At 48.5% G+C, this 24,696-nt stretch overlaps 1 protein-coding gene across 3 annotated transcripts in view; it reads right to left on the reverse strand.

The window, feature by feature from the left end:
• Positions 1-2,807: 2,807 nt before the first annotated feature.
• Positions 2,808-24,696, reverse strand: part of LOC140404291 (C2 calcium-dependent domain-containing protein 4C-like) — a 48,306-nt gene continuing 26,417 nt past the window's right edge. The window contains exons 1-2 of one of the 3 annotated variants that reach the window (XM_072492611.1): positions 24,539-24,610; positions 2,808-3,978 (exon numbers count right to left, since the gene is read on the reverse strand). In XM_072492611.1, the coding sequence (XP_072348712.1) occupies positions 2,901-3,978; positions 24,539-24,582 (1,122 nt within the window). In that variant the 5' untranslated portion in view covers positions 24,583-24,610 and the 3' untranslated portion in view covers positions 2,808-2,900. Of the gene's footprint in view, positions 3,979-13,496; positions 13,810-24,538; positions 24,611-24,696 lie in introns of those variants that run through there. The other 2 variants (XM_072492613.1, XM_072492610.1) reach the window with 2 other exon arrangements.

Raw genomic sequence — 24,696 nt, forward strand, 5'->3', positions numbered from 1 at the left:
AGTAGAGACAACCCCGGTAACTATAGACCGGTGAACCTTACTTCTGTTGTGGGCAAAATCTTGGAAAGGTTTATAAGAAATAGGATGTATAATCATCTGGAAAAGAATAATTTGATTAGAGATAGTCAACACTGTTTTGTGAAGGGTAGGTCGTGCCTCACAAACCTTATTGAGTTCTTTGAGAAAGTGACCAAACAGGTAAAGCAGTTGATGTGGTGTATATGGATTTCAGTAAAGCGTTTGATAAGGTTCCCCACGGTAGGCTACTGCAGAAAATACGGAGGCATGGGATTCAGGGAGATTTGGCAGTTTGGATCAGAAATTGGCTAGCTGGAAGAAGACAAAGGGTGGTGGTTGATGGGAAGTGTTCAGACTGGAGTCCAGTTACTAGTGGTGTACCACAAGGATCTGTTTTGGGGCCACTGCTGTTTGTCATTTTTATAAATGACCTGGAGGATGGCGTAGAAGGATGGGTGAGTAAATTTGCAGATGACACTAAAGTCGGTGGAGTTGTGGACAGTGCGGAAGGATGTTACAAGTTACAGAGGGACATAGATAAGCTGCAGCGCTGGGCTGAGAGGTGGCAAATGGAGTTTAATGCAGAAAGGTTGAGGTGATTCATTTTGGAAGGAATAACAGGAAGACAGAGTACTGGGCTAATGGTAAGATTCTTGGTAGTGTGGATGAACAGAGAGATCTCGGTGTCCATGTACATAGATCCCTGAAAGTTGCCACCCAGGTTGAGAGGATTGTTAAGAAGGCGTACGTACGGTGTGTTAGCTTTTATTGGTAGAGGGATTGAGTTTCGGAGCCATGAGGTCATGTTGCAGCTGTACAAAACCCTGGTGCGGCTACATTTGGAGTATTACGTGCAATGCTGGTCCCCGCATTATAGGAAGGACGTGGAAGCATTGGAAAGGGTGCAGAGGAGATTTACCAGAATGTTGCCTGGTATGGAGGGAAGATCTTATGAGGGAAGGCTGAGGGACTTGAGGCTGTTTTCGTTAGAGAGAAGAAGGTTAAGAGGTGACTTAATTGAGGCATACAAGATGATCAGAGGATTAGATAGGGTGGACAGTGAGAGCTTTTTCCTTGGATGGTGATGTCTAGCACGAGGGGACATAGCTTTAAATTGAGGGGAGATAGATATTGGACAGATGTCAGAGGTAGGTTCTTTACTCAGAGAGTAGTAAGGGCGTGGAATGCCCTGCCTGCAACAGTAGTGGACTCGCCAACACTAAGGGCATTCAAATGGTCACTGGATAGACATATGGACAATAAGGGAATAGTGTAGATGGGCTTTAGAGTGGTTTCACAGGTCGGCGCAACATCGAGGGCCGAAGGGCCTGTACTGCGCTGTAATCTTCTATGTTCTATGTAACACACACACAAACAGACACAGACACACACACAAACACACGTAACACACACACAAAAACACACAAACACACGTAACACACACACAAACACACACACACAAACACACGTAACACACATGACACACATGGGAGGTCGTGTCTCACTAACTTGATAGAGTTTTTCGAGGAGGTCACTAAGATGATTGATGCAGGTAGGGCAGTAGATGTTGTCTATATGGACTTCAGCAAGGCCTTTGACAAGGTCCCTCATGGTAGACTAGTACAAAAGGTGAAGTCACACGGGATCAGGGGTGAGCTGGCAAGGTGGATACAGAACTGGCTAGGCCATAGAAGGCAGAGAGTAGCAATGGAGGGATGCTTTTCTAATTGGAGGGCTGTGACCAGTGGTGTTCCACAGGGATCAGTGCTGGGACCTTTGCTCTTTGTAGTATATATAAATGATTTGGAGGAAAATGTAACTGGTCTGATTAGTAAGTTTGCAGACGACACAAAGGTTGGTGGAATTGCGGATAGCGATGAGGACTGTCGGAGGATACAGCAGGATTTAGATTGTCTGTAGACTTGGGCGGAGAGATGGCAGCTGGAGTTTAATCCGGACAAATGTGAGGTAATGCATTTTGGAAGGTCTAATGCAGGTAGGGAATATACAGTGAATGGTAGAACCCTCAAGAGTATTGAAAGTCAAAGAGATCTAGGAGTACAGGTCCACAGGTCATTGAAAGGTGCAACACAGGTGGAGAAGGTAGTCAAGAAGGCATACGGCATGCTTGCCTTCATTGGCCGGGGCACTGAGTATAAGAATTGGCAAGTCATGTTGCAGCTGTATAGAACCTTAGTTAGGCCACACTTGGAGTATTGTGTTCAATTCTGGTCGCCACACTACCAGAAGGATGTGGAGGCTTTAGAGAGGGTGCAGAAGAGATTTACCAGAATGTTGCCTGGTATGGAGGGCATTAGCTATGAGGAGTGGTTGAATAAACTCGGTTTGTTCTCACTGGAACGAAGGAGGTTGAGGGGAGACCTGATAGAGGTATACAAAATTATGAGGGGCATAGACAGAGTGGATAGTCAGAGGCTTTTCCCCAGGGTAGAGGGGTCAATTACTAGGGGGCATAGGTTTAAGGTGAGAGGGGCAAAGCTTAGAGTAGATGTACGAGGCAAGTTTTTTACACAGAGGGTAGTGCGTGCCTGGAACTCGCTACCGGAGGAGGTGGTGGAAGCAGGGACGATAGTGACATTTAAGGGGCATCTTGACAAATACATGAATAGGATGGGAATAGAGGGATACGGACCCAGGAAGTGTAGAAGATTTTAGTTTAGTCGGGCAGCATGGTCGGCACGGGCTTGGAGGGCCGAAGGGCCTGTTCCTGTGCTGTACATTTCTTTGTTCTTTGTTCACACACAAACACATAACAAACACACCACAACTTGACTCAGAGTTGTTGTTTTTTATTTTTGTTTGTAAATATATAAAAATAGCATTTTGAGAAGAGGCAGAAAGAGATACATTTGCTGTTGTATTTAGGGTGGCAAAATGCCAGCTAAAGACAGCTGGCAAACTCCCAAAACAGAGTGCCTTCTCAATCGGGAAACTTTATTCATGACTTTAATTTTTAAAAACCTGGATTGCAATTGGTCCCCGGTGATTCCGAAGAAGCAGAAATCTTGGTTGAAGATTGGGTTCCTGCTCCTGCGGATGACAGCACTCTGCTGCTTCTGTTCATTGCCAGGCTTCAGATGCAGAGACAGGCAGCAGTTGATAGTTTGACAATCTGTAAACTGTTCATACAGACCCTCCACGCTGAGCAGCCGGATCCAAACTCTCTGCCCCTCGCTGCTGAACTCGGCTCGGAGCCGGAGAATGCCACTGCCCCCCAGGGTGGCAATGCTCTCCTTGGTCAGGCTGTGCCCCAGGGGGCAGGGGGCGCCCTGCACCGCCTTGGCACCGCGCTCCAGGCTGCTGCCAGGGGAGCTGGCGAGGGAATCCCCCCGCCTGAAGCGACCCCCCTTCCTCGCTGAGCTGCCCAGGAGCTTCCTCCAGCACCGTGCCCGGGGGGGCTGCTGACAACTGGGCTGGGGAGGGGAGGCTGGTGCGCTGCCCGGGCTCCCGGGGGCAGAGGGGCGGCTGCATGTGGGGGATATCCCCGGGGGCACCGCAGGGTGAATGTGGAAGAGTGACTCCTTGCGTCGAGTGTGGGGGCTCTCGAGCAACCTGCAGAACCCGTAGGGGGTGTCAGCCCGGGGGAGGTGGGGCAGCGACAGGGCTGCCCGTGACCCGGGGTCCCAATCCGTACTGTCTCCGGCAGTCCGACCGTCCACCAGCACCCATTGCGCCTTCAGACAGTCCCAAGCCCCGGGCGCTGCCAGGTGACACTCCTGGAGGACCTGTTTCATCACAGCCGCTGTCTTCACGGTTGTGGCCCGCACCTTTTGCAACTGCAGCTGGGGGGTGAACTTTGGAGGGATGAAAAACTCAGGAACGCGGTCGGGAGTCAAGACATTCACATAAAGCATGGTCCTTCGGTGGGGTGAGGAGGGGTGGGTGCGTCCAGGAGAGTAAACAGCCGCTTGGGATGAAGGTCTCGCTGGAAGAGTCAATCTGCGAACAGGAAGAAATTGCGAGTTATTTTCGAGCAAGGACTCCGGTGATTCAACTGGAATGATACAGGCAAACTCACTATCACTGAGATTGTCTTCTAAACACGTCTGCATTGCTACTCGAAAGCAACTTAGATAACTTCTTAAGGTAATAAAGTTGCTGTAGATTTTACTCATTCAGATAATAATATGTTGTATGAAGAGCTCCTTGCCACCTTGTGTTACAGAGCCCCCATACTGCCCACAATGGCCAGGTCACTCAGTACAAATCAATGTTTGGGTGGCACAGTGGTTAGCACTGCTGCCTCACAGCACCAGGGACCCGGGTTTGGTTCCGGCCTCGGTTCACTGTCTGTGTGGAGTTTGCACGTTCTCCCCGTGTCCGTGTGGGTTTCCCCCCCGGGCGCTCCGGTTTCCTCCCACAATCCAAAGATGTGCAGGTGGATTGGTCATGCTAAATTGTCCCTTAGTGTCCAAAGATGTGCAGGTTAGGTGGGGTTACAGGGATAGGGTAGGAGTGGGCTGAGGGTGTGTGCTCTTTCAGAGGGTTGGTGCTGATCCAACAGGCTGAATAGCCTCTGCACTGTAGGGATTCTGTGGGTTCTGCATTTTGGAAGGTCGAATGCAGGTAGGGAATATACAGTGAATGGTAGAACCCTCAAGAGTATTGAAAGTCAGAGAGATCTAGGTGTACAGGTCCACAGGTCACTGAAAGGGGCAACACAGGTGGAGAAGGTAGTCAAGAAGGCATACGGCATGCTTGCCTTCATTGGCCGGGGCATTGAGTATAAGAATTGGCAAGTCATGTTGCAGCTGTATAGAACCTTAGTTAGGCCACACTTGGAGTATAGTGTTCAATTCTGGTCCCCACACTACCAGAAGGATGTGGAGGCTTTAGAGAGGGTGCAGAAGAGATTTACCAGGATGTTGCCTGGTATGGAGGGCATTAGCTATGAGGAGCGGTTGAATAAACTCGGTTTGTTCTCACTGGAACGACGGAGGTTGAGGGGCGACCTGATAGAGGTCAACAAAATTCTGAGGGGCATAGACAGAGTGGATAGTCAAAGGCTTTTCCCCGGGGTAGAGGGGTCAATTACTAGGGGGCATAGGTTTAAGGTGCGAGGGGCAAGGTTTCGAGGAGATGTACAAGGCAAGTTTTTTACACAGAGGGTAGTGGGTGCCTGGAACTCGCTGCCGGAGGAGGTGGTGGAAGCAGGGACGATAGTGACATTTAAGGGACATCTTGACAAATACATGAATAGGATGGGAATAGAGGGATCCGGACCCAGGAAGTGTAGAAGATTGTAGTTTAGTCGGGCAGCATGGTCGGCACAGGCTGGGAGGGCCGAAGGGCCTGTTCCTGTGCTGTAATTTTCTTTGTTCTTTGTTCTAAGGATGCCCAGTCTCCTGGTCACTCAGTGGGACAAGGCTTTCCAGTCACAGAAACAGAAAACGCTGGAAATGCTCAGCAGTTCAGGGAGTATCTACGTGGTGAGGGAGACAGAATTAATACTTCAGCTGGTTGACTTTTCATCAGAATTGGAAAAAGTTATTGATGTAACAGGTTTGAATAAAACGCAGAGGCAGAGAAAATTGGGGGGATATTGGGGGTGGGTGGTGGGGTGGGGGGGTGGGGGGGAGAACACAACAGAATATCTGTGATCGAGTGGAAGACAGGGGAGATTAAATGGCAAAGGGAGATGGCAATGGTAATGCTAAAAGTAAAGACACCCAAGGGGGGCCCAGCGGAGGTGAAAATTGAAATCGTCAATGGCTGCCACCCAGAAGGAAAATGTTCAAAGGACCCCCTCCTGTCACGGATAACTGGAGCCTCAACTGGGTCCTTTCCATTTCCTTCCCCTCGCTCCCATATCACTTCCTCTCCATCCCAGAACCACATTCGGGTCCCTCATGTTCCATCAGCCTCCCTATTCAATGAATCATCCGCCACTATGTCTGCACCTGCAGCGTGGCGTGGCCACCAAACACATCGTCCCCTCCCGTTTTGGCATTCTAAAATATAAGGTAGCGGCACGGCAGCACAGTGGTTAGCACTGTGGCTTCACAGCTCCATGGTCCCAGGTTCGATTCCCGGCTGGGTCACTGTCTGTGCGGAGTCTAACCACTGTGCCACCATGCTGCCAGCTGCCCTTGTCCCTTTTTTTAGTCTGCATCTCCTTTGGGCTTCACTCAGTTCTGTTTCCCATCCTATCGTTTGTTCTTCCCCTCCCACAATGTCTCTACCTGCTTAATATCTTTTACAAACTTTCTCCAGTTTCTTCTTTACGTCATTAATCTGTATTTCCAGCATTTTCACTTTCTCTTTCGGATTTCCGGCATCCTCAGTATTTTGCTTTTTCACTGAGTACAAAGCTGGTCAGATTCCTGGTCACTCACTCCGTACAACATTTTCCAGATCTTTGGTCATTCTGTGGAATATTGTCGCATGTACATGCTGTTCAGTAAGTTACAACATGTTCACGGCTCAGAATGAGCCCAGAGGAAGCCCCCGCAGACACGGGGAGAACGTGCAATCTCCACACAGTCACCCAAAGCAGGAATCGAACCCTGGCCCCTGGCACTGCGAGGCAGCAGTGCTAACCAGTGTGTCAACATGCCGCCATCTCTCTCCCTCTTCTCTCGCCTCCCTTTTATTTGCCTTAACTATTCCCTACAGTAGCAAGTTCCACATTCTTACTGCTCTTGGGCTGAAGGAGTTGCTCATTTGTTTGTCATTTACACAGCAGGCCAATCAGCCCATCGCCTCTGCCCCTATCTAGTCCCATTCCCCAGCCCTATCTCAATAACCCTCTAACTTCATCACTTTGAAACACATATCCAGCTCTCTTATAATACAGCAGAGGGCAGTAGAGCGGAGCTGCTGATTTGCTGTTGCGGGGAAAGTTTGCATCAGTGCAATACGGTCACTGCATCCAGAAAGTGTACCTGAGCAAGACACCCTAACTGTTCAAGTGAAGGCAGGCATCCAGCAGAGGGCAGTAGAGCGGAGCTGCTGATTGGCTGCTGTGGGGAAAATTTGCATCAGTGCATTGCGGTCACCGTATCTTGAAGGTGGTTTGTGGAGGAGCTTTTGTCAAGTGACAGTTAAACCCGAAACACTTCTTCAGTATTTCCCTCCCTACCTCCTCCTCTAACCAAAAAAAAAAAGACAATCACTGTAAGGATCCCAGCCGAGTAAAGATCAAGAGGGAGACTCGAGGGCAGGTAGAAGTAGAAAGAAGTTGAGCCGTGACATCATAGCCTGCAGGTAAACGATTGGCTGGTGACTGGTAAGTAGTTTTTCTTTTCCCTGAGGTGTTATCGTGCGGGGCGCAGTGGTTGCTGAGTGAGTGCTTGCTGAGAAGGGGAGTACATCTTTAAAAAAACTTCCTGTTGGGAGTTTCCAGCTGAATCTGGTCAGAGTGAGGACAGAGTGACTGCTGGGTAAGTAGTAAAGATTTAAATTGTTTGCGCAGGCCCATAACAGCTGATTGCTGTTCTCGTGTGGGGCGCAGTGGTTGCTGGTTAAGTGTTTTATTTTTACCTGTATTTAAGTTGGGCATTTTCTAAACCCTAGACACTATACTTGTAGTGTCCCCCACCCTTCCACCTCCTTTACCCTAAGGGGTAGAGTGAATAACAGGTAAGCTCATTCTTTTTCTTTTTTTATCTAGAGGGGATGGCAGGGAAGGTAGTGCAATGTTCCTCCTGCAGAATGTTTGAGGTGAGGGGCGCAGTCAGTGTCCCTGCTGATTTCATCTGTGGGAAGTGCGCCCATCTCCAGCTCCTCAGAAACCGCATTAGGGAACTGGAGCTGGAGCTGGATGAACTTCGGATCATTCGGGAGGCAGAGGTGGTCATAGATAGTAGCTTCAGAGATGTAGTTACGCCGAAGAATCAAGGTAGATGGGTGACGGCGAGAGGGGCTGGGAGGAAGCAGTCAGTGCAGGGATCCCCTGTGGTCGTTCCCCTCAGTAACAAGTTACCGTTTTGGATACTGTTGAGGGGGACGACCTACCAGGGGTAAGCCACGGTGAACAGACCTCCAGCACTGAGTCCGTCCCTGTGGCTCAGAAGGGAAGGAGGGGGAGCAGGAGAGCAATAGTTATTGGGGACTCGATAGTTAGAGGGACAGATAGACGGTTCTGTGGCAGCGAAAGAGACTCACGGATGGTATGTTGCCTCCCGGGTGCCAGGGTCCGTGATGTCTCGGACCGTGTCTTCAGAATCCTTAAAGGGGAGGGGGAGCAGTCTCAAGTCGTGGTACACATCGATACCAACGACATAGATAAGAGAAGGGATGGGGATTTAAAACAGGAATTTAGGGAGTTAGGGTGGAAGCTGAGAGCCAGGACAAACCATGTTGTCATCTCTGGTTTGTTGCCTGTGCCACGTGCTAGCGAGTTGAGGAACAGGGAGAGAGTGCAGATAAACACGTGGCTGCAGGGATGGTGTAGGAGGGAGGGTTTCAGGTACGTGGATAATTGGAGCACATTCTGGGGAAGGTGGGACCTGTACAGACAGGACGATTTGCACCTGAACCAGAGGGGCACCAATATCCTGGGAGGGAAATTTGCTACGGCTCTTCGGGGGGGTTTAAACTAATTTGTCAGGGGGCTGGGGAAACAAGCTGTGTTCCAGAAGCCAGTGTCGAGAGTAGTGAGGTACTGAGGAGGGTATCAAGGTCGCAGGAGTGTACTGGCAGACAGAAAGGTGGGTTGCAAGGAGCATCCGGAATAAGGTAGGTGAACTTGGAGCGTGGATTGGTACCTGGGACTACGATGTTTTGGCCATTACGGAGACATGGTTAGAACAGGGACAGGAATGGTTGTTGGAAGCTCCGGGGTATAGATGTTTCAGTAAGAGTAGGGAAGGTAGTAAAAGAGGTGGAGGAGTAGCATTGTTAATCAAGAATAGTTTAACGGCTGCAGAAAGGCAGTTTGAAGAGGATCTGCCTACTGAGGTAATATGGGCCGAAGTTAGAAATAGGAAAGGAGCAGTCACATTGTTAGGAGTTTTCTATAGGCCCCCAAATAGTATGTCATGCGAGAGTGCCTTTAAGAACTGGATGTTTAAGCAATGTACCTTTAAGAAAACAGTGATGTCATAGAGTGGGTGGAGCTCAGCTATTTTGAAGTTTCAATTAAAAAGTGCCTGGCTAGTTTTGCTGAGAGCAGTTTAAAAGGAGAAAGCCAGTTTGAGACAGCAGCTTGAGAAGTTCTGGTTTGCTGTGACCTGCTTGAAGGGAGAAAGCCAGGTTTGAGAAAGCAGCTTGGGTGTGTCTGTGTGTGTCCAGAGAGCTGCAGGAAGAAAGCAAGGTGCTGGAGCTGAAGTCAACCAACCTAATATATCTCTGCCATTCTACAGAAAATATATATATCCTGATGTGATACTGTTTAAAGGTGTTAAGTCTCTTGGAAGTTTGAAGTAACATTTTAAGGAGTTATTTACTTTTGCAATATTTTCTGAGTTATCTTTGAAGTAAGGGGTGTTAAGAGATCCAATGTTTATTTAAGATGTTAAGTTGAGTTCATGGAATAAACAGTATTTTGTGTTTAAAAACCCACGTGTCCATAATTGTAATCCCACACCTAGGGAACAAGCCGTGTGCTCGGAAAAGCAACAAATCCATTAAAATCCTTTCAACACTGGCTTCATGGTTGAACTCCATGATACATTTTGGGGTTCTGAAAACACCTCGCCCATAACAAGTAATAGAGATGTGGAGGGAGAAATTGCAAAACAGATTATGGATAGGTGTGGAGGTCTCAGGCTAGTTGTCATGGGCGACTTTAACTTTCCAAATATTGATTGGAACCTCTATAGGTCGAACAGTTCGGATGGGGCAGTTTTTGTACAGTGTGTGCAGGAGGGTTTCCTGACACAATATGTGGATAGGCCGACAAGAGGAGGGGCCACATTGGATTTGGTACTGGGTAATGAACCAAGCCAAGTGTTAGATTTGTTTGTGGGAGAGCACTTTGGAGATAGTGACCACAATTCGGTGTCTTTCACTATTGCAATGGAGAGGGATAGGGCCATACGGCAGGGCAAGGTTTATAATTGGGGGAGGGGTAATTATGATGCCATACGGCAGGGCAAGGTTTATAATTGGGGGAGGGGTAATTACGATGCGATTAGGCAAGAATTAGGGAGCATAAGATGGGAACAGAAACTGTCAGGGAAAGGCACAAATGAAAAGTGGAGCTTGTTCAAGGAACAAATACTGCGTGTCCTTGATAGGCATGTCCCTGTCAGGTAGGGAGGAAAAGGCCGTGTGAGGGAACCATGGTTCACAAAAGAGGTTGAATGTCTTGTCAAGAGGCAAAAGGAAGAGTATGTAAGGATGAGAAAACAAGGTTCAGTAGGGTCGCTTGAGGGTTACAAGGTAGCAAGGAAGGAGCTGAAAAAAGGGCTTAGGAGAGCTAGGAGGGGGCATGAGAAGTCCTTGGCAGGTCGGACAAGGAAAACCCCAAGGCTTTTTACTCTTATGTGAGAAATAAAAGAATGACCAGGGTGAGGTTAGGGCCGGTCAAGGACAGTAGTGGGAACCTGTGCATGGAGTCAGAAGAAATAGGAGAGGCGTTGAATGAATACTTTTCTTCAGTGTTCACAAAGGGCAGGAGCCATGTTTTTGAGGATGAGAGTGTGATTCAGGCGGGTAGGCTGGAGGAAGTAGATGTTCTGAGGAAGGATGTATTAGCAATTTTGAAAAACCTGAGGGTCGACAAGTCCCCTGGGCCAGATGGGATATACCCAAGGATTCTTTGGGAGGCAAGGGATGAGATTGCAGAGCCTTTGGCTTTGATCTTTGGGTCCTTGCTGTCCACGGGGATCGTTCCAGAGGACTGGAGAGTGGCGAATGTTGTTCCTCTGTTCAAGAAAGGGAATAGGAATGACCCTGGTAATTATAGGCCAGTTAGTCTTACTTCAGTGGTCGGGAAGATAATGGAAAAGGTCCTGAAGGATAGGATTTATGACCATTTGGAAAGATGCAGCTTAATCCGCGATAGTCAACACAGAGTCCTCAGGGTAGTTCTTGCCTCACAAATTTGATTGAATTCTTTGAGGAGGTAACAAAGTGTGTAGATGAAGGTAGAGCAGTTGATGTCATATACATGGATTTTAGTAAGGCGTTTGATAAGGTTCCCTATGGTCAGCTCATGAAGAAAGTAAGGAGGTGTGGGATAGAGGGAAATTTGGCCAATTGGATAAGTAACTGGGTATCACATAGAAGACAGAGGGTGGTGGTGAATGGAAAATTTTCATCCTGGAGCCCAGTTACCAGCGGTGTACCACAGGGATCAGTGCTGGGTCCTCTGCTATTTGTGATTTTTATCAATGACTTGGAGGAGGGGGCTGAGGGGTGGGTCAGTAAATTTGTTGATGACACCAAGATTGGTGGAGTAGTGGGTGAGGTGGAGGTCTGTTGTAGGCTGCAAAGAGACATTGATAGGATGCAGAGCTGGGCTGAAAAATGGCAGATGGAGTTTAACGCTGATAAGTGCAAGGTGATTCATTTTGGTAGAAAAAATTTGAATGCGGATTACAGGGTCAACGGCAGGGTTCTGAGGAATGTGGAGGAACAGAGAGATCTTGGGGTTCATGTCCACAGATCTCTGAAGGTTGCCACTCAAGTGGATAGAGCCGTGAGGAAGGCTTATAGTGTGTTTGCGTTTATTAACAGGGGCTTGAGTTTAAGAGCTGCGGGGTTATGCTGCAACTATACATGACCCTGGTGAGACCACATTTGGAGTATTGTGTGCAGTTCTGGTCACCTCATTACAGGAAGGATGTGGAAGCATTGGAAAGGGTGCAAAGGAGATTTACCAGGATGCTGCCTGGTTTGCAGGATAGATCTTATGAGGAAAGGTTGAGGGAGCTAGGGCTTTTCTCTTTGGAGCGGAGGAGGATGAGAGGCGACTTAATAGAAGTTTATGAGATAATGAGGGGGATAGATAGAGTGGACGTTCAGAGACTATTTCCTCGGGTGGATGTAGCTGTTACAAGGGGGCATAACTATAAGATTCAGGGTGGGAGATATAGGAGGGATGTCCGAGGTAGGTTCTTTACTCAGAGAGTGGTTAGGGTGTGGAATGGACTGTCTGCTGTGATAGTGGAGTCGGACACTTTAGGAACTTTCAAGCGGTTATTGGATAGGCACATGGAGCACACCAGAATGACAGGGAGTGGGATAGCTTGATCTTGGTTTCAGACAATGCTCGGCACAACATCGAGGGCCGAAGGGCCTGTTCTGTGCTGTACTGTTCTATGTTCTATGACACCTCTTCTGGAATCCACCTCCACCATTCTCCCAGGCAGCGCATTCCAAACCCCAACAGCTCTCGGAGTAAAAATGGTTCTCCTCATCTCACTCCGAGCTCTCTTGCTGACCATCTTGAAATTGTGACGCCCCTAGTCACTGACGTACCAACTAGTGGAAACAGAGTATCCTTCTTGAGACTGTCAAAACTGTTCAGAATTTTGAACACCTCTTCCCTGGCTCCAAGGAGAACAAGCCCAATTTCTCCAATCTTTTGAACTCCAGGTTGGGTTTATCAATAACTTTTTTATCTTTATGACCCTAGTTCGTGAATCCCCAACATATGAAAACACGTCTCCGTGTCTACTATATTAAACCCTTTCACTATGTTCAAGGTCTCTCTCAGATCACCCCTGAGCTTTCTCTTTTTGAGAGAAGGTAGTTCCAGCCTGTTCAGTCCTTCCTGATGCACAAACATCATACCAGAACTGAGAGGCTATCACCTTCTCAGTGTCTCGATTCATTTTTAGAATATGGAGATAGGAACAGCTCACTGTACTCCAGCTGCGAGCAAACCAAGGTTCAATACATGGCATTCCTTTTTTCTAATCTGTCCCCTAGAAATAAACTCCAGTGTTTGTATTTCATGTTTGTTTTAAGACCTTATTAATCTGCATTCCTAGTTGGAATGGTTTTTGTATCTGGACCACAGATCCCTTCGCTCATCAACGCATTTAGATTCTATCCAATGTTTCTGCCAAAATACATCACCTCCCATTGATCAATGTTGACATTAATTTGCCAATTGACGCCCATTCTGGAAGTTTATTAATGACTCCCTGTCACAGTTTTCCATTTCATTATCCACAACCTCAATTCAGTGTCACTTGCAAATTTAGACAATGTATTTACTTGGAAAGCCGGCACGGTGGCATAGTGGTTAGCACTGTTGTTTCACAGCGCCAGGGTCCCAGGTTCGATTCCCGGCTTGGGTCACTGTCTGTGCGGAGTCTGCACGTTCTCCCCGTGTCTGCGTGGGTTTCCTCCGGGTGCTCCGGTTTCCTCCCACAAGTCCCGAAAGACGTGCTGTTAGGTGAATTGGACATTCTGAATTCTCCCTCTGTGTACCCGAACAGGCGCCGGAATGTGGCGACTAGGGGCTTTTCACAGTAACTTCATTGCAGTGTTAATGTAAGCCTACTTGTGACAATAAAGATTATTATTAGTCAGGATTTTAACCCCAGACTCCTACTCACTCAGTGGATCATCGCCCAGAGTCCTGGTCACTCCGTGTGCTGATATCCAGAGTCCTGGTCACTCTGAGTGTTGATGTCCAGTGTCCTGGTCACTGTGTGTGCTGATGTCCAGTGTCCTGGTCACTCTGAGTGCTGATGTCCAGTGTCCTGGTCACTGTGTGTGTTGATGTCCAGTGTCCTGGTCACTCTTGAGTGCTGATGTCCAGTGTCCTGGTCACTCTTGAGTGCTGATGTCCAGTGTCCTGGTCACTCTGTGCTGATGTCCAGTGTCCTGGTCACTGTGTGTGTTGATGTCCAGTGTCCTGGTCACTCTGTGCTGATGTCCAGTGTCCTGGTCACTCTGAGTGCTGATGTCCAGTGTCCTGGTCACTCTGTGCTGATGTCCAGTGTCCTGGTCACTGTGTGTGTTGATGTCCAGTGTCCTGGTCACTGTGTGTGCTGATGTCCAGTGTCCTGGTCACTCTGTGCTGATGTCCAGTGTCCTGGTCACTCTGTGCTGATGTCCAGTGTCCTGGTCACTGTGCCACACATTTGTTTTTATAAACCAATCGATGATTCACCGCAGGTGCTCAACCCATTGGTCACACTCATTTATAAGCTTAACCAATCAAAGTGGAAATTCTGGCTTTTATTTCTTTCTGACCAATTGTATCCGACCAACAGATTCAGCAGATGGAACAAACAGCAGCTTGTGCAGGAGATTTGAGTAAAATAACAAAGCTGCGATGTGGCTTCTCCCGACCAGTTAGTTTATGTGTCGCCAAAGCACAGATGCCGAGTGCGTTGCCGAGTGTTTGCAATGTGTTTCCCTGCTCCCTGGGAGAGAGGGAGAGCTGCTCACACAAGGAGCAATGGGCACAGGGAATATCTCCTCTGGTTTAGAATTTGTCCCGATCCCCTGGGAACGTAATTTAAACAAAGAACATTCACCCATTCAGCCAGATTAGTTGGAAGGACAGTGGATACAAGGTGTGTGTGGAAGGTAATATCGAGCATCGATTCTTTACTCGTTCAGATCTTTTAATATTCTGTTGATTTAGCTGAGAAATAAAACCAAGGATGCCTCTGGGTGTTTTATTTTTTGCTGTTGACAGTACAGACGGGTCGGATGTAATGCATGAGGCCGGCTGCTTCACTGAGTCACTGCAAATACTGGTTCAGAAATGTGTTGAGGGTGGGTGTTAGCTGTGGGGATGTGTATCACTGGCAAAATGTGCTGAATAGAATTCCCAGATGCTGAGGCCAGGCTGCTCCTGATGGAGGGTTAAGCAATGATTTTAAAATTCCCATCCTTTTTTTTTTAAACATAGAATTTACAGTGCAGAAGGAGGCCATTCGGCCCATCGAGTCTGCACCGGCTCTTGGAAAGAGCACCCTACCCAAGACCACACCTCCACCCTACCCCCATAACCCAGTAACCTCACCCAACACTAAGTGCAATTTTGGACACTAAGGGCAATTTATCATGGCCAATCCACCTAACCTGCACATCTTTGGGCTGTGGGAGGAAACCGGAGCACCCGGAGGAAACCCACGCACACACGGGGAGAACGTGCAGACTCCGCACAGACAGTGACCCAAGCTAGGAATCGAACCTGGGACCCTGGAGCTGTGAAGCAATTGTGCTATCCACAATGCTACCGTGCTGCCCTTGCTGCCTTGTTTTTAAAAATATTTTTCAGTAAAAACAATAATCTTTATTGTCACAAGTAGGCTTACATTAACACTGCAATGAAGTTACTGTGAAAAGCCCCTAGTCGCCACACTCCGGCGCCTGTTCGGGTACACGGAGGGAGAATTCAGAATGTCCAATTCACCTAACAGCATGCCTCTCGGGACTTGTGGGAGGAAACTGGAGCCCCCGGAGGAAACCCACGCAGACACGGGGAGGACGTGCAGACTCCGCACAGACAGTGACCCAAGCTGGGAATCAAACCTGGGACCCTGGAGCTGTGAAGCGACAGTGCTAACCACTGTGCTACCGTGCCGCCCTCAAATCCCACTTTATTTAGGGACTGTGTGAGGTGGTGAAAGGTGCTATCTGAGGAAGGATGTTCTTGCTATGGAGGGAGTGCAGCGAAGGTTCACCCGGCTGATTCCTGGGGTGGCGGGACTGTCATACGAGGAGAGACTAAATCGGTTGGGATTATATTCATTGGAGTTTAGAAGAGTGAGAGGGGATCTCATAGAAACTTATAAAATTCTAACAGGATTAGACAGTGTCGATTCAGAATCATAGAATTTACAGTGCAGAAGGAGGCCATTCGGCCCATCGAGTCTGCACCAGCCCTTGGAAAGAGCACCCCACTTAAACCCACACTTCCACCCTATTCCCGTAACCCAGCAACCCCACCTAACCTTTTTGGACACTAAGGGCAATTTAGCACGGCCAAACCACCTAACCTGCACATATTTGGACTGTGGGAGGACACCGGAGCACCCGGCTTCGGGAATCGAACTTGTGACCCTGGAACTGTGAAGCAGCAGTGCTAACCACTGTGCTACTGTGCCGCCCAGAAAGAATGTTCCCGATGGGGGTGGGGGGGGGGGGTGGGGAGAAGAGTCCAGAACTAGGGCTCTTAGTTTGAGGATAAGGGGGTCAACCTTTTCGGACTGAGGTGAGGAGAAATTTCTTCACCCAGAGAGCGGTGAATCTGTGGAATTCACTCCCACAGAAAGTACTTGAGGTGAAAACGTTGTGTAATTTCAAGAAGGAATTAGATATAGCTCTCGGGGCTAAAGTGACCCAGGGATATTGGGGGGGGGGAGGCGGAATGGGGGTATTGAACTTGATGATCAGCCATGATCGTGATGATTGGCGGAGCGGGCTCGAAGGGCCGAATGGCCTCCTCCTGCTCCTATTCTCTATGTTTCTATGAGTTAGCCTTTCATCAAAATGAGATATTTTAAGGAAGTACAAAAGCAGGCGATTTGCAAAGGGACAGATACAAGATAGGGTGGAGGGCCTTGGAACTGTGAAAGACTGTCCTCCCAGATGTCCAAAGACATCCAGCACAAGTGTAACTTTTTCACTTTGGGTGTATAAACAGCAATCCCTTCATGATTTAGTTGATGAAATGTGGGAGAGGCCGAAAGAAATGTACAAGCGCTAAAACACAACATGTGACTTGCCCAATAACAGCAATATGCCAGACCACCATTCAGCAGACACAATGCTGAGTTGCACTCTCAGATGAGGAGAGTCTATTTAGTCTTCAGCTGTGATATCGGAGCTGGAGGACGTTCTGACCAGATCGCTTAGCGATTTATTTCGCTCTGGCTCCGGGAATGCACACCAAAAATGGTTAGGAAAAAAAATCTTTCCCCATTACACTTCAGCTGAGAAAGAAGTTTATTTCGTAAAGATGATGAATCCATGTTCTGGGAATAACCAAGCCAGCTGGGATAGTTCACATATGTCACATCACCGAGCTCTCATCAACCACTAGCTTGTCTGAAGCATTCGTTTAGACTTCAAGATGACTTAGGGATGGATGGAAATAGAAACTTTAGTTACTTTAAATTCCAGCTCGCACCATAGAATCCCTCCAGTGCAGAAGGATGCCACTCGGCCCATCGAGTCTGCACCAGCCCTCCGAAAGAGCACCCAACTGAGGCCCACTCCCCGTGCCCTATCCCCCATAATCCCACCTAGCCTTTGGACACTAAGGAGCAATTTAGTGTGGCTAATCCACCTAACTCGCACATCTTTGGTGCACATTGAGAGGTCCTTCAACCCAATACTCTGCCCGCACCTCTGTCCTTTACTGAGTCTTACTTATTATGTCACATCACCCAGCCCTCGTCAACCCCTAGCTTGTCTGAGGCATCCGTTTAGACCTAAAGGTGACTCAGGGACAGACAGCTTTATTTAAGCTCTGATTTCTCCATTCACCACTCATCCATAGACAGAAAGGTGTTTCCGATTATAAAAGGTAGAGTATTTTCCCTAACTCTTCGTTTTTGAAGTGTTCCAATCCTCTGTTCTTCACCCCACAGCAAACCTGAGATAAGGTAAAATAAATAGGTTGGTTTATTTTATGCACACGCAAAGAATCTGCCCCTTTCTTGCATTTCTATAATAAAAGCGGGGGTAAGAGAAAGAAAGGACAAAGACCTTGAGAAGAATAAGAAATATCCCATCACATCAGCCCAGAGGCAATGACGGTACTTTCAGATGGCTTTTTCCGGTAGAAATTCCCGGTGTTGGCCCTAGGAACCTGGTTGCAGGTTGAGTCCATGGACGCTGCAGCAGAGAATTCATGTCCCCGGGGAATGAGCTCACTCTGTGGGCGAAATCCAGGGTTCTTTCTGGAGGTCAGACTTTGAGAGAGAGAGGGAGGTCAAAGGCAGGCTGCTAGCCTTGAGTGCAGTTTTCACTTTGGAGGTTCATCCACAACTGACTATTGATTAAAAAGCTGTATAATTGAAGGAATTCAAGAAGCGCAAGTTTCGGTCACTTGACGGGGGGGGCTTCAGGTTAACAAGGCCCCCTTGTTAAAACCCTTTGTATTTTTGAGCAGGTAAGTGTGGAACCATTGGCACAATGTTGGAGGTGGGGAGCTGTAAATCGTTCCGCCTCTGCCCATAGCTGGCTGCTGCGGATTCCTTTCTATCAGCTGTTGTGTTGGCTCGGTGGGAATATTAATCCAATGTGTTCCATTCCAGGCATTTGATGGGTTAGTCTGTGCCCATTTTTAAACTGCTCAGAAACTTCCAGAATGACCATCATGTGGTCAACAGTGGTCATTTCAGTCCAGTCATTTGTCTATAAAACAAATAAGTTTATAAAGTAGCAAGGGTGACGTAGATACATTTTTTCCTTCTGTCTTCTGATCATGACATACTGTTCTTGGATTATACGTCTCTCGCTGTCTACAATATTCTCCTGATATATTCCAACACAATGGTTTTCCTGATAACTGGTTCTTGCAGTTTGAGCCTATGCAGAGGAACACCTTCAATTCTGATGTGGAGATGCCGGCGTTGGACTGGGGTGGGCACAGTAAGAAGTCTTACAACACCAGGTTAAAGTCCAACAGGGTTGTTTCAAAGGTCAAAGATGTGAAGCATTAACTCTGTTTCACTCTTCTTTTTTAAGGTTCTGATTGTCTTTTTTTTTTAAATATATATTTTATTAATGTTTTCAAACACAATTTTCCCCCCTTACAAATCAGCAAAAACGGTAACATGATAACTGGTAGATAACATTGTTTAAATAAAATAGTGAACTAACAAAATAACACAAAATAGTGCTCCCCCCCCGCCCCCTTACCCCATCTAGAACAAAAACAATTTACCCCCCCCCCCCCCCCCCCCCCCCCCCCCCCCCCGGGGCTGCTGCTGCTGGCTATCTATTTTCCCCCTAACGTTCCGCTAGATAGTCGAGGAACGGTTGCCACCGCCTGGTGAACCCTTGAGCCGATCCTCTCAGCGCAAACTTCATCCGCTCCAGTTTTATGAACCCCGCCATTTTGTTTATCCAGGCCTCCACGCCGGGGGGGTTTCGCTTCCTTCCACATGAGTAAAATCCTACGCCGGGCTACTAGGGACGCAAAGGCCACAACGTCGGCCTCTTTCGCCTCCTGCACTCCCGGCTCATCCGCTACCCCAAATAAAGCTAACCCCCAGCTTGGCTTGACCCGGACCTTCACCACCTTCGAGATCACTCCCGCCACTCCCCTCCAGTGCCGGACACGACCAAAACATATGCGTGTGGTTCGCCGGGCTTCCCCCGCACCTCCCGCATTTGTCCTCCACTCCGAAGTACCTGCTCAACCTTGCTCCCGTTATGTGTGCTCTATGTAGCACCTTAAATTGAATCAGGCTAAGCCTGGCACACAAGGAAGAGGAATTTACCCTACTTAGGGCATCAGCCCACAAACCCTCCTCAATCTCCTCCCCGAGCTCTTCTTCCCATTTTCCCTTCAGTTCTTCTACCAGCTCCTCCCCCTCTTCTCTCATCTCCCGGTATATTTCGGACACTTTGCCCTCCCCGACCCACCCCCCCGAAATCACTCTATCCTGGATCCTTTGTGTTGGGAGCAGCGGAAATTCCCTCACCTGTTGTCTCGTGAATGCCCTCACCTGCATATACCTAAAGATATTCCCCGGGGGCAGCTCATACTTTTCCTCTAGCGCTCCCAAGCTCGCAAACGTCCCATCTATAAATAAGTCTCCCACTCTCCTAATTCCTGCCCGGTGCCAGCTCTGGAACCCTCCGTCCAACCTCCCTGGGGCAAACCTATGGTTGTTCCTGATCGGGGACCACACCGAGGCTCCCAACACACCCCTCTGTCGCCTCCATTGCCCCCAGATACTTAATGTTGCCGCCACCACTGGGTTCGTGGTAAACTTTTTCGGGGAGAGCAGTAGTGGCGCCGTCACCAGCGCTTTTAAGCTTGTTTCTTTACAGGACGCCATCTCCAGCCTTTTCCATGCCGCCCCCTCTCCCTCTATCATCCACTTACGGATCATCGCCACGTTGGCGGCCCAGTAATAGTCGCCCAAATTCGGCAACGCCAGTCCCCCTCTGTCCCTGCTACGTTCCAGGAAGCCCCTCCTTACCCTTGGGGCCTTCCCTGCCCACACGAAGCTCATGATGCTCCTATCTATTTTTTTGAAAAAGGCCTTAGTGATCAATATAGGGAGACATTGAAACACAAATAGGAACCTCGGGAGGACCATCATCTTAATCGCCTGCACTCTGCCCGCCAGTGACAGCGGCTGCATATCCCACCTTTTGAAATCCTCTTCCATTTGCTCCACCAGCCAAGTCGGATTGAGTCTGTGTAAGGTTCCCCAGCTCCTGGCTATCTGAATCCCCAGGTATCGGAAGTTTCTTTCCACTCTCCTTAGCGGTAGGCCATCTATCCCTCTACTCTGGTCCCCAGGGTGTATTACGAAAAGCTCACTCTTCCCCATGTTAAGCCTATATCTCGAGAAATCTCCGAACTCCCTCAATATCTGCATAACCTCTATCATCCCCCCCACTGGATCCGCCACATATAGCAGTAGGTCATCTGCGTAGAGTGACACTCGGTGTTCCTCTCCCCCTCTAACCACCCCTCTCCATTTCCTGAAGTCTCTCAGCGCTATGGCCAGTGGTTCAATTGCCAGCGCGAACAGTAATTCCCCAATGTAGTCGAAAATACTCCGACCTTTGCCGATTTGTGACTACACTTGCCATTGGGGCCCCATAGAGGAGTTTAACCCAGCTGACAAACCCCTCCCTAAACCCGAACCTCCTCAGCACCTCCCATAGATACTCCCACTCTACCCTATCAAATGCCTTCTCTGCATCCATTGCCGCCACTATCTCTGCCTCCCCCTCTGCTGGGGCATCATTATCACCCCCAATAGCCGTCGCACGTTGACATTCAATTGTCTCCCCTTTACGAACCCTGTCTGATCTTCGTGCACCACCCCCGGGACACAATCCTCTATCCTCATTGTCAGCACTTTTGCCAGCAACTTGTCGTCCACATTTAGGAGTGAGATAGGTCTATAAGACCCGCATTGCAGCGGGTCTTTATCTCGCTTCAGGATTAGTGATATCGTCGCCTCCGACATTGTCGGGGGTAGGGTCCTCCCTTCTCTGGCCTCGTTAAAGGTTCTTACCAGCAGAGGGGCCAACAAGTCCACATATTCCCTATAAAATTCCACCGGGAACCCGTCAGGTCCCGGGGCCTTCCCTGCCTGCATGTTCCCCAGCCCTTTGGTCACCTCGTCCACCCCAATTGGTGCCCCCAGGCCTGCCACCTCCTGCTCCTCCACCCTCGGGAACCTTAGTTGGTCCAGAAACTGCTGCATCCCCTCTTTTCCCTCCGGGGGTTGGGACCTATATAACCTCCCATAAAAGGTCTTGAACACCTCATTTACCTTCCCTGCTCTCCGCACCGTGGTTCCCGTTTCAACCCTAACTCCCCCTATTTCCCTCGCCGGTGTCCTCTTTCGAAGCTGGTGGGCCAACAAGCGACTCGCCTTTTTGATTGTCTATTTTAAGGTCATGACTTTGCCTCAAGCGTGTTCACAATTCAACACTTTTGCACCCTGCAAATTATTTTCAAAAGTTAGTCTTTTTACATTTTAACGGCAGTAAATAAGAATACAGAATTGACACACACTTCCAATCACAACCCGGTGTTGTCCTCCTGATACCTCTGTAGCCTGCTGGGTATCCGTGAGACACCAGCAAAGCCTGATGGTCAAAAAGGCCAACTTGGCATAAGCCTATGAACTGAGTGGGCGGCGGAGCTGAGGCGATCTGCAGTGTGAAGATGTGGTTGTTGCTGTACCTTAGATTGGAAATGTGATTGATCGCTCCCTCTGTGAGCACGATCAATGACGGAAGGATCTGGATAAAAGGAGAAAGACCTGAGACATTGATAGTGTCAAGCTGCAGGAACAAGCATCACAAAGGATGAGTCTGTCACTCAGAGACATCAGAGCCCATCGGGAGGGAGACTGATCACCCCGCCTCGCAATGTAAAATCTAAGCCCAAACCCTGAGTTTTCGCACCTTGTGTAATAGAGTTTTGACCCTTTGTGATAACTTTGCCTAAATCAGAAACTGGTCAGGTACAATAAAGGAGATTGTTGAACAATTACAGTAGGATTTGAGCGTCTTGTCCGCTGCGTCAGTTGTCCCGAATCTGAGGCACAACACTTTTGATAATGTCCATCCAAGTTTCATTTACCATAGGGGCGGTACGGTGGCGCCCCCTATGGTAAATAGCACTGAGGACCGGGTTCAATCCCGGCCCCGGGTCACTGTCCATGTGGAGTTTGAACATTGTCTGCGTGGGTCTCAACCCACAACCCAAAGATGTGCAGGGTTGATGGATTGGCACCGCTAAATTGCCCTTTAATTGGGAAAAAAAATTGGGTATTCTAAATTTAAGGAAAAAAAGAAAGAAGTCTCATGTAGCATCTGCTGGGCTCAGCCCTCAGACTCAATACTTCTGCTCATTAACTCAATGTAATGATTGGGACATATGGATCAATGGGATCAGGAATCAATAGACGGACAGTGCCGAGAGCATGCAGAGACCATGTTGATCCCTAATCAGATGTCTCATCGTTTTGCACAGCTTATTTCCCTTTCTCCATGGACCTATATTGCCTGGTGAAAACCTGATGAAGTCCTTGTATATTCATAATTCACACTAAGGAGTCACATTTTATTGCAGCATTCTGATTGGTTGATGGGTGGCACGGTAGCACAGTGGTTAGCACAGTTGCTTCACAGCGGCAAGGAACCGGGTTCGATTCCCGGCTTGGGTGACTGTCTGTGCGGAGTCTGCACGTTCTCCCCTTGTCTGCGTGGGTTTCCTCCGGGTGCTCCGGTTTCCTCCTACAAGTCCCGAAAGTTAGGTGAATTGAATATTCTGAATTCTCCCTCTGTGTACCCGAACAGGCACCGGAGTGTGGCGACTAGGGGATTTTCACAGTAACTTCACTGCAGTGTTGATGTAAGCCTACTTGTGACAATAATTAAGATTATTATTATTACTGAATGTTTATGTTGGTCCATAAGCTTCCACATTGTATCAATGCGCACCTTACTTTTCATATTTTCTTTCCTATTGCTTGGGGGTAATGTTCAGATAATTGCCTTCCACTCCACTTGTATCCACTTTTAGTTCCCCCAAAAGTGCAATGCAGGTGTGATTAATATTGCACAACCTTGCTGTTGATCCAGATAGTCTCTCTCTGAGTGGGCTGAATGTAGATTTGATGGTGGTTGACGCCCATTATGTAACATGGGGACTGCATTCAAGCCTCAGGGAGATCTTTCAAAATCCAAGATACTTCATTCAAAAGATTATCCTTAACGCCAGAGTGACGTCCTTCACAAACCTATTTAGAGCCCCAAAGTTACATTGACAAAGAGACACAGTTTCTTTATGGGCTGTAACCTGTTCTCTGAGGACTTTATTTCCTGAACCATCAGGGCAGGAACTTATTCCTGAGACCTGGTTTCAAATTCTTTCAGTGCAGCTTTTATCCGGGAAATGCGAATCGTGATCAGGCGGAGACTCACAGGTCATCCAAAAATGAATGTTTGTGCCCTGCAGCATCACCAGCTGTCTCCTCCTGGCGAGGCTGCCAGCACTGACTGCCTCTGCCACCACCTCCCGGGCAATGTTCAGGAGGACTGGCTTGAGTCTGCGGCGCACCCTGGGGAAGAGGGTGTCCCTTCTCCCCTCACTGACATGCAGCTGTGGGTCCACCTCGGACTCCGGGCCCGGGAGGCAGGTCTTCTGGGAGCCATCTTGGAGCACTTAAAAACAGTTTCAGCTGCCCGGCTCTTTGGCGCTAACTCCGGCCCCAGGCAGTTCGAACACCCGCTGGGCCGGGAATTGCTCTACATTCACGCCGCCAGAGTGCTGGCCCATTTGCATGTCCTGACTCGCCCCAATGGGAACGCGAATCGTACGTTATTCAGTCCCGGTGGCAACACTTAGTCTTCTGCCCCCTATCTGTGTTTAAAAAGCACTTTGCGGATGTTTACTACATCAATGTCGCCACATAAACATAAGTTGTTGTTGTACAATCCCATCACCATTCCTGTTTCCTCCCACTGATTTATTTTTTTTCATTTTTTTATTTTTAAATAAATTTACAGTACCCAATTAATTTTTTCCAATTAAGGGGCAATTTAACGTGGCCAATCCACCTACCCTGCACATCTTTGTGCTGTGGGGGCGAAACCCACGCAAAACGGGGAGAATGTGCAAACTCCAGTGACCCAGGGCCGGGGTCGAACCCGTGACCTCGGCGCCGTGAGGCAGCAGTGCTAACCACCGCGCCACCGTGCTGTTCTCCTCCCACTGATTTATTTCCAAATCAGGAACTACTTCCTTTTTTCTCTCTTGGGCTCCCTCTGCCGGATGATCCGAGTTCATAGCAAAACATTGCTCCACATTCAGCCTGGTGCGCGGGTGGAGGGTGGAGGGGGCAGGGTTGGAGTGAATCTTTCAGTTGGCAAGATTAACGGCAGTTTCAGTTCATAAGCCGTGCCATTTAACCCAACTAACCTCCTCAAAATTGTTTTCGAAACGCAGATGCCTCTTCCTACCATTCCCGATGAGTTGGCAGAGGGTGCAGAACTTTTCCCCTGGGATTCACTTTTTTAAAAAAAATAATTTTAATCAAAAGTTTTCATAAAATATCAATAACAAAATGAAAAAGGACC

Source organism: Scyliorhinus torazame, chromosome 30, assembly GCF_047496885.1.
Source record: "Scyliorhinus torazame isolate Kashiwa2021f chromosome 30, sScyTor2.1, whole genome shotgun sequence".
NCBI lineage: Eukaryota > Metazoa > Chordata > Chondrichthyes > Carcharhiniformes > Scyliorhinidae > Scyliorhinus > Scyliorhinus torazame.